Here is a 10,948-nt window from a genome sequence, read left to right as displayed (position 1 = left end):
CTGGCATCATGGATCCCAAAGTCACAGAATCTTAACATTGCTTTGGTTGGAAAACACCCTTAAGATCATCAAATCCAACCATTAACCTAGCACTGCCAGGTGCAACGCTAAACCATGTACCGAAACACCACATGTACGCGTCTTTTATATACCCCCAGTTATCTGGGCAGCCTGCTCCACTGCCTGGCAACCCTTTTGGCAAAGAAGTATTTCCTAATATCCAGCCTGAACCTCCCATAGTGCAAATTGAGGCCATTTCCTCTTGTTCTGTTTGGTACTTGGGAGAAGAGACCAGCACTCACTTCCCTACAACCTCCTTTCGGGCAGTTGAAGAGACTGGTAAGGCCTCCCCTCAGCCTCCTTTACCCCAGGCTAAACAACCCCCGTTCCCTCAAATGATCCTCACAGACTTGCGCTCTGGACCCTTCACCAGCTTTGTTACCCCACTTTGGGTATGCTCCAGGACTTCAATGTCTTTCTTGTAGTGAGGGGCCCAAAACTGACCACAGTATTTGAGGTCATTCCAATACTGCAGAAGCTAAGGAGAAACTCAAAGGCAGTTCATGCTGCTCAGCATGCCGATACCTCGTAGTAAGATTTCTGATCAGAAATCAGCAGTAATTATCCTAAAAAACCAGTCTGTGTCTTTTCTCCATTGCTTCCAGCTTTTACAGAACATTCAGGATCCTGTTCAGAGTTCCCACACTGGGACAGGCATGCACTGAGGAAGGAGGTTAATTTCTCTTCCTCTTCTTCAGCAGCACAGATCTGTCTCTCCAATCCTAAAAACATTGTGCCACTGCATGCTGCTTGGGATTATTCTCAGATAATCAACACTTCTTCCCTGGTCCCATGCAAACAACTTGTAAGCTTCCTTTTCTATTTTCATAGTAGGAAATGCAGCATCTTTGTGAGCCAGTATCTCATGAAACTTCACTACAGCTCTCCAACACCTTTCAGCAAGTTTATCTAACCCCCCTAGCTAAGCTGCCTTTATTTACATAAATGAAAGCATATCCTGCTTCTTCAGAAGAAAGTAGTTCTCAGAACAGAAACATATTTCTTGTAATTACCAGAATTACTTAAGTTATTATTAAGCTAATTTATAACTTAGTTTTAATTTCAAGAGGGTGAAAACTTAAATTCTGGCTTTGGAATACATGTGAGCAGCTACTTCAGTATTTCTAATTTAAAGTAAAAAACAATCTTAAGCCATTTCTTAGTAAAATGGTAAGAGGAGTGCTAAAAATTCATAAAAGTAGATATTAATAAAAAGTAGGATTATTCTTCTAAAAATCACCAAGTGGAAAGAAATTAAGTCAGTTTGAGTTGCCCTTGTAAGAAGAGTACTCAAGTGCTTAAAGCAATAGCAAATGAAATAAAGTTTAAACTTGTACAGGATGTGGTTTGAACTAAGAAAGGGGTTATTTTAAGAGGAACTCTTATCAGCCTTACTATATTAGGTTGGATTTTCTATAAGGTTGATTTACACTGTTTCCCCAAATCCCTATTATTCTGAAAACATACACACCCACACAACCAATGTCCTTATTAATAACTTAGATGCAACTATGAGCATTGCATACACAGAGAAATTTAGGTATGATTTTTTACAGTGAATACAGTCAAATATGTAAGAAGAACCATCTTCCTACTGATCATTTTTAGTTTGTGAAGTCTAAATAATGCTTTGAACTTCATTGTAACGTGCTACAAAAGTGTTTTATCAGTTTCTCAAGAGGATAATAATGAGCCACTAATTGTTTATAATCAGCCTAAGCATACACAAAACTCTTAATGAATATTTAACCAGCACTTACATTTTCACACTGCATTTTTCTGGGTTTCATATGGGAAACATTGAGTCCATCAATAACAATATCAAAAGGAAGTCGATTTTCCACAAATGTTTGAAAGGCTTCAAATTCCTGAAATAAATAAATAAGAAGTGGGAAGAATATGTTGAGTTTAGCAGAAGCAAATTTCATTCACTTTATATCAAGAAAAGATAAAAAGGCCTAAATCTTTCACTTTTCCTTTGTCGGCTACATTCTACATCTTTACTTGCCTATTTGCTGAAGCCACCAAAAAAACTTAAAAAAAAATAATTTTAAGCCAGATGTGCCACAGTGGATTCCTTCAATATAACCTTAAATTACATTACAACTGAAAACAAAAACTGTACAGCATCTAGATTTTCAAAATTATAATCCAAATTACTAATAAAGATACAAGCTATTGCCATTGTTATGCAACAGCTGTAAGATAAAAACCTTTATATACCAGTAGACCATGACATTAAACCTTAACACTTACAAATGTAAAATAAGCATTATATTTAGTTTCTCTGTAAGCACTCTGAAATTTCTGAATGCTGGTCTTTGGATAACAGACCAATATTTAAATAAACATTCATTTAGAAACACAGCACTCCCTTTATGAGAAACACACAGCTTTAAATCTAGCAAAACAATGAACTTTCTTACTAGGTCAGAACTGCAGTGACTGAGCAAACCAACTGCATCCATTTAGTTTTTCCAACAGAAGGAAAACCAGTTACTTTAGGCTTGAGACCCCGTAGGAGGAGACCAGAATACAAACTAAAAATAAAAACTTCAGGAATTCCTCCCTTCATGTTCGAGGAAAGATACACAAGTTTCAGCAGACATTTGCATTACATTCCTACTTCCTGCATCAAACTGTTCTTAATAGGCACAAGATCCCTAATCCATCCTGATGGGCAGCCACCTGGTTTCATAAATGACATTTCTAGTAGCAGCTAAGACTTATCAGGTAATAAATGTTTCATAGTCCAAGGCTATAAATAAACTTTCATGGGAACTCAAAATAACTGCAAATTTTGTGCCTTCTGCTCAAAATTCAAACATTTTTGTAATCTTGTCTTCTCCCGCATGGCCATGCAGCAGTATGTAAGTCTACAGAAAAAACATCCCTTCAGCACCCAAATAAAAACCCCAAAACTATGCAACATATACAATTCTTCCTTGGAGAAAGGAATGAAGGAAAATTTATTTGTTCAGAAAATACATTGCTGTCAGGCAGTAACAAATAATCACCAGCTTCAAATTTAGTCAGAATGGTTATGACTAATTATACCAAGAAAAGGTTACTTGTATTAAAAGTACAAACCCACCAAGCGAAATAAGGGTGCCTCACTCAGATGTTAAACTTACAGGTATACAAGTGAACAGAGATGTACTCGTCAAAAGTACACCAACAGGAACACAGACAACATGAGGCTCAGTCTAGCACCACCAGAATCAATTGCCTTACATGATCCTTCACCTCTCCATGGCTTAAATTCAGATCAATCATCACTGAAATACTGGATGGCTGTCTGAAATGTGGGAAGGATAAAAAAAAGAAAACAAGTACAGACCAAATGAAGGTAAAATAGGAGAGGTTTGAGAAAAAGATGAGTGAAAACAGTAAAGACAAAAGAAATGGGAAGCAGATGAAAAGGCATGGTATTCAATCCAACAGAGCATTATTTTCCTAAAGCAAACAAATGTCAATATTATTTGAAGTAACATGGTTTCATTCAAGTAGATATTTTTATAAAATATGATGTACATGTCATCTTGTCTTCAAGGGCTCAATTCAATACAAACCAGACACTTTGTGAATAATTTTTAAAGTAGTATTTTATTTCAAGCAACAAGAGTTCCAGAACAGTTCCTGAAGGGATTAGGTTTTCCCTAATGGGCAGAATAGAGTGCTTTGTCAAGGGAAAACCACAGCACAAGCTTAGGGAGCAGACAAGGATTTTAGCAGGTCAGTGATCCGTTCTGCCCTCTCTTTCCTTGGCTCCCTCTCCTCTCCTCAGCAGGGCAGATGGAGCAGGAGCCGCCAGGAGAGTTCTGCTGAGAGACACCAGGACAGGCTTGGCATCTCTCAAAAGCCAGCTCCTTGGTTCTCTGGGATGCAGAAGACAAATGGCCAAGTTTTATTTATGTCAGAAATACAGAATACTCCAGTGGGAAGTATAAGACAGACTGAAAATCCCCAAGGATCTGTTAGTTTTCTCCTTGTCATCCATATTTTCCCAGCAACACACAAGTGATCTTCTTATTTTCCAGAAAAAAACAAAACATAACCACAGAGAAGATCCAAGACTCCTCTCCTGAGAGACAGTTTTTGAGTTACCGTATTTCCCATCCTCTCCTGACACAGGGAAGTAAAAGGGCAAAGCCTGGGAATAGCAGGCTACATCATCCAGATGCAGTACAAAGGGTTATTCAAACATACACAGACTTACACTATAAGAGGTGTGCAATTTGAAGGATGCTGATCTTTCAAAGACAGAGATTTGTCTGGATTTTATGCAGATCCTACTTACAGCCACAGTAATAAAGAGACAGTTCACCCACAGTTCTCTAAAGATATTTCCCTCACTAGCCAACTGTAAGAAGGAACTGTAGATCTTCTTTATAAGCAGTAAATGAAATAGAGCCCAGCTGCAGCTAGGGTACAGCTGATCAAGAGAAGCCAGACACAATAATAATCAGTACAGTACGAAGATGTTGTGAATGTTGGGTTAGACCAAAAGAAGTGAGCTATTCACACAGACTTCCCATTCCAAATGGAGAACACAATGTGTGATCTACACACAGTCCTGCTTATGCCACAGGAATGTTTATACAGACACTTCCTGCTAAACACTACAAGGGGCATTTCTGGTGAACCCCTTCAACACACCAACAAGTAGCAAAACATCTCACTTTCTCTCTTTTGGTAAGAGAACCAAAACAAACACAGCAAACCTTAGACTGATTTCCAGCTTGTACTGACTGGGTTAATCTCAGAAAGTTTCTGAGGAGAAGGATCTGGGAGTCCTGGTAGATAGTAAGTTATCCATGAGCCACCAATGTGCCCTTGTGACCAAGAAGGCAAATGGAACCCTGGGGTGCATTAGGAAGAGTGGGGCCAGTAGGTTCTCTCTATTCTGCCCTGGTAGAGGCCTGGTGAGGCCACATCTGGAGAACTGAGACCAGTTCTGGGCTCCTCAGTTCAAGAGAGACAGGGAGCTACTAGAGAGAGTCCAGCAGAGGGCAACAAAGATTATTAGGGGATGGGAGCATCTCCCTTATGAGGAAAGGCTGACAAACCTAGGACTCTAGCCTGGAGAAGAGAAGGCTGAGGGGGCACCTTAGTAATGCCTACAGGTATCTAAAGGGTGGGTGCAGGGAGGATGGAGCCAGACTCTTTTCAGTAGTTCCCACTGACAGGACAAGGGGCAATGGACACAAACTGGAACACAAGAAGTTCAATCTAAATATGAGAAAAAGCTTCTTTACAGTAAGGGTGACGGAGCACTGGAACAGGCTGCCCAAGGAGGTTGTGGAGTCCCCTTCTCTGGAGATATTCAAGGTCTGCCTGGATGCAGTCCTGAGTAATGTGCTCTAGGGGATCCTGCTTTAGTGAGGGAGTTGGACCAGATGATCTCTAGAGGTCCCTTCCAACTCTGACAATTCTGTGATTCCATGAAAAGTCCATTCTTCCAGCCGCAGAAACATCACTCAGATTCAGTTGGCAACTGAAGGGCTAAAACTTTAAAAACACATTCAGCATTGCTGATTGGCATGACCCTCTTAATGCTCAGGAGCCACACAAAAGTGCTGTAATACAGCCAGGCTGTTACCTCACTGCAAGACTTCCCCGAGCAGCCAGTGCACCGTGTGAACACGCCTCCATGCAGCAGGAACATGAATATGCACAGTGCAGCAGGGTGCTCACAGCAGTCTCCAGTGATATCCTGTGTATACCAAGTGCAAAAGAAAAGGGAATTTTAAAAAACCCACCTGATTTCTTCCATTGCTTAGCTGAGAAAATAGGGGAATGCCAACTACGCAGCCATTAGAGATGATTCATCACACCTTATACTAAAAAAAATGTAGCTTTGCAAATGGACCTCACACTGACTAAATCAGTTTGGAAGGAAGAGCCAGACATAAAAAACCCATGATGGAATTTCTTTTGATGTGAAGAATTCAAGATATTTCAAATTATTTTTTGTTTAACCACTAGCATGTGGGTGGCTCAAGTCCCTTCATATGTGAGCAAAAAGCACAACACAGTCTTGCACCTTTTTGGTATTCCACACCAGCTGCATGACTTGTGCTATTTCACCATCATTTTATACTGGTATATACTGGTGCTGCCACAGAAAGAGGTGTTTCCACTTTCTCCCTTCCCTCAGCCATTGCTTCCTAGCCTTGTCCCCTCCTCTACCTATGGACACGTTTTTGAAAAAGACTGAAGGGGATGAACTGAGTCCATGTGAACTGAGCCAATATAACAGTCCTTGGCCTGCACCAGCTCTCCTGTTCAGGTCAGAGCACAGAGGTTTGATTGGGCATGAAAGTTCAGCCATGACATAGAATAAGAATGAGACTGTAGCAGCTGAAACTACTGGGATCACCTTTTCCCATAGGTAGTCCTGACTATGCTAATGGACTGGATGGTGAAACAACATTTTATGAGATTAATGTCTCAACCTGGGGTATTGCAGCAAAACAAAAGATAGAGGTTGGATTTAAAAAAACAGGTACAGGAATTATTGTTTGGAAAAAAAAAAGAAAAAAGATTGGTTTTGCTATTTTAAACCATTCATTTAATTTTTAGGATTTTTTTAAAAAGTGTGACCTCAGACTTCAAAAGTCTGGCTTACACAGCCAATGTATCTGAAATGGCAGTAGTAATAAATTTGAGTATCGGACTTCCCTGTAAAATTATTACTACTGTTGCAACTTCTGTAAACAGAAAGCAGAAATGTATGTTTTTCTTCCAGTCCACACAGAGACTACAAGCCTCAAAAGCACAACAAAAATGCAGGCAGGAATAAATTATGAATATTTACAGATTTACTATGTTCAATATTATAACACAGAAATAAACATTACAATTCAAGACAAAACAAAGAAAAAACTGCTAGACAAACGTATTTTGATAATAACAATGTGAGTAATTAAAAAGAGTATTTTGAAATAATTGTAATGTCTATGACAGATCTAAGGATATGACAAGTTTCAGATCACAGAAAGATAAGATCATTTAAGCATTTGTCTCCTCAGGTATAAATAGGAAATGTGTTGCCAAGTAGAAATAAAAATAATGGTATTGCTCAAATTCTTCAACATCCAAAATGTCTACTGATCCAATTGCAAAAAAAAAAAAAAAAAAAAAAAAAAAAAAAAAAAAAAAAAAAAAAAAAAAAAAAAAAAAAAGTGAGGAGGGAGGGAAAAAAAACCCCAACAACCCACAACAAAAACCCCCAAAAACACCAGTCCTATAAAAACTATTAAAATCACTGCAAAAAAGGCTTCTCAACGCTTCTAAACGATAAGGTTTATGCTCACGCATCAGGAACAGTGGAGAGATATTAAGGTAAAATTAAAAGTGCAAAACTAAAGCATTCAGTGTGCATTGTTTCCAGAAGCATTCACAATAATTGAAGCTTTGTGCAACAGAAAATGCAGCGCTCCCCCCATCTGTATTTAAAGACAATATACTCCAGTGCAAGGGAAGAGCAAATTCTAATTAACAAAACATTATACTGCACAGTATTATGTATTATTATCAAACAGGGTGTTTTTCAACACGCTAAGAGCAGATTTTAGGGAAGTGAAAACATTCACTTTTTAACAGTTTCATAAAATCCAAAATGATGGGGGTTGTTTTGTTTTCAGAAATGTTTCTTGTATCAGAAGAAAAACATGGGAGTGAATACTAGAGTGTGAGAAATGAAATTCAGCTGTCAAACTGAAATCCAGCCAATTATTTTTTTTTGGCGCCTGGTTGGAGAACTCTTAAATCTGTTTGTTGCTACGCCTGAAGGGTTTGAATATTTCCCCCACAGTTTCAAAGCTTGGAAATCCCCTTCTAACCCTTATAAGCAGGAAGGCTTTTCTCAGTATTGTTATGGTATCACTATGTGCTCTCGATTGCATACAATTTGTTTGCCTTCTGTTATATGCTTTTAGACTTAACAAATAATCCAGGAGTCACAAACTCCTGTATCTGTAACCTTCTGAGGTACTGTCACAAACAGGAAGGTACTCACAAGCACAGTGACAACCTGGCTGAGATGTGCTCTGTGTTGCCTGTTTGTAGACTTCTGACAACAGCAGGCTGTGTTTTCAGAGAACTTGTTCCTGCCTGCCCACAGCAGAGGGTCAGTGTCAAGCAATGCAAAACTTGAACCTCAGCAATCCAGGCACAGCACTTCTGAAACCTCCTTTCTGAGCACACCTAACATGATGGAGGGAGGAACAAGCCATCCTCAGTGCAAAAAATGTCCTCAACTTTGCAAGGCTGCCATCCTAAGAACAGGAGTATGGAAATGGACCATACCAAGCTTTCTTTTAAAATAAGCAAAAAACCTTGCAAAGGCAGAAATATTTTGAATTAACAGTGCATTCTAAAACAAAACCACTATTTTGGAACCTTTTCATCTTAAGGCAAACCTCCCAGCAGAAAGCTAAGCTAGGAAAAGATTGATTTGAATGCATAAATACAACGTAAGGGGCATTACAGAAATATAGTGGAATAATATAAAAGCAATGCATAATGAGTTTCATAGAAAAGACAGCATCCCAAGTAAGTCAGGCAGACAGACCACGTGGAAAAACACTACATGAGTATCAGCCAGCCAGATATACCTCCATGCTGCTGTCTCTGCTATGCTGGTACAAATGTTTGAAGCAAATTTGAACAACGAACTCAACTAGCTGGAAAAAAAACAAGACAACAAAACTTTATTTAGTCATCTAGGTCAGTACCCTGCTTACCATGGGGCTGTGCTCACTTCTTTCCTGGAGCACATGCAGGGGACAAAAGGGGGAGGAATGAACAGCTGGCAGGGTAGTAAGGCTAGTTATGCTAGTTTAAAACTCACACTGCCACCAAATGCTTATGTTAACCACTATTTGCAATGTCAAGAGAAACAGCAACTGTTCTGTGCCACTGAATGGCACCACATGTTCTACCCCTATTTTAATATTTCTAGAAACAATTCAAAGAATTCTAAACATATGCACCCAGCATCTGTCCACTGTAATATAGTTGAACTGATCACTAAAAACTGTGAAAACTCTCTGGAATAATATGATCTGGCAGCATTTAAGGCATCCTCCTTTTGCAAAAGAATATCTCTAACAACTCCTTCCTTCTCAATGTAAAAGTAGGTAAAAAAGAACAAGGCAGCACTAATTAGATTTAAAAAAAAACTGACACAAGACTTCCTAACAAGCTACTAAAACATGGAAGTAGTTGTAGCATTAAAAGAGGCAGAAAAGAAAAAGCAAAGGGCCATGCTAAAAAACTAGCAGCATCTTTCAAAGCTCTGTACCAATTCCCATATACACAAAATATTTTACTGATATTTAGGAAACGGGATGGCAGAGACGAAGATAAAACAATTACAATTACAAAAACAAACTAAATTTAGCATCAGAAAGATGAAACCATGTAGAAGAAAGTGCACTTATATTTTACAGATTTCTGGAGGAACTGTATCAACTTAAATAATCATCACAGTGTAATGAAAACATCTGCTAAAATTGCTGATGTTCTGAAATAAATCTAATAAAATCCTAAGAGCTAATCTAAATATCATAAATTATAACATAGCTCTATATTAGACAATTCCACATAGGCCTCTGTAGCATCAGAAGAACCTGTCTTTGACCACAGCTGGAGACCAGCTCCTTAAATTAGAAGGACTTCTGGTAATGGACCAAAGGACCACATGGTAAAGGAACATTCAATAATGCTCAAGTTTTGAGAGGTAACATTTCAAAGGATCTTAAATCAATATGTCCTCACACTAAGTTTACTTTAGAAGTATTATCAGAGAACTTAACCATATTCAGAGACAGCAAACACTTAAAAAAGGGATGGTAGCATATGCAGTCTGCAATATGTAAACACGCATCAAGATCCTACTTAGTGGAATGCATGAGCTGAAAGCAAAGGACTCTGTCTTCAGGAGGTTCCTGATAAAATTATCTCCTTAAAAAACAACTGCTCAGATAATTCAGACTGGTTTAGTTCTTCAGTTAAAAGTTACTGTTCTGATGTCATGTTTATGGTCCTGTCTACCTCTGTGTTGAGCTAACAAGAAAAAAGAAATACTGTATCAAGGTATGCCATTCTTAAACCTTGGTGAAATTCTTAGACTTCTTCTACTTTCTAAATTTATTCTTATATATTCTAGCTAATGTAAGGAAGATACAGATCTGGGAAAAATCACTGCATCAGCAAACCATGTTTGTATTTTGCTTAGCAAGATCTTCAGGTGATACACAGCGAAAACAAGTTAAGGTTAGAAATTGTATTTTAACCAAGAACTGGTGTTAAAAAAGCAAACAACAAAATAAAACAAAAAACCCCACAGATTTTTCTTACTTATTGCACTAACTGGAATATGAAGAACGTACCATGTTAGGAGAATTTCCAAATACAGAGGTGACAAAGCTTAAAAAGACTGTGGAGGACAAGGAATCAAGTTTAGTCAGTGCCTTGGAAGAAATAAGAATTCTTGTGTTGCAGGGTGGCCTCATTTTTCTGCATAACCATTTGATGGCAAAGGAGACCAACTGACCTGAACAAAAACCCAGCTCATTTGGTGCTATATGAATTGAAAAAAGGAGGCCTGTGGACCACCCCAGAAGATCGCACCCACCTCCAAGAAAGATTCTCTAACGCTGAGGTAATTGAAAGAAAGAAATATGCACTAAATCTATAATGTTTTCATCTAGATGTATTTCTTGCTGCTGAGGAAGCAGCTAAGTCTTTATTCTCCTGCCAAAAGACTGTGTGCTTCTGTTTTCTTTCATTATCAAGAGCCTCTAGGGTAAGGGAAGATGCAAGAGAATTCCAACAGCCTTTGTCTCTCACCACCTATTTCCTATTCGGTCTGCCTCTT

General features: G+C 38.6%; 1 protein-coding gene across 1 annotated transcript in view; it reads right to left on the bottom strand.

The window, feature by feature from the left end:
• The window catches only part of KIAA0391 (KIAA0391 ortholog), a 47,524-nt gene that overhangs the window by 24,145 nt on the left and 12,431 nt on the right, over positions 1 to 10,948 (bottom strand). Inside the window, exon 4 of the mRNA XM_009993859.1 lies at positions 1,821 to 1,928. Coding sequence (XP_009992161.1) covers positions 1,821 to 1,928 — 108 coding nt within the window. The remainder of the gene's footprint in view (positions 1 to 1,820; positions 1,929 to 10,948) is intronic.

Source organism: Chaetura pelagica, unplaced genomic scaffold (genome assembly GCF_000747805.2).
Source record: "Chaetura pelagica isolate M959 unplaced genomic scaffold, ChaPel_1.0 scaffold11, whole genome shotgun sequence".
NCBI lineage: Eukaryota > Metazoa > Chordata > Aves > Apodiformes > Apodidae > Chaetura > Chaetura pelagica.
The sequence above is the reverse complement of the archived record's forward strand: the minus strand, read 5'-3'. Positions and strand labels throughout refer to the sequence as shown.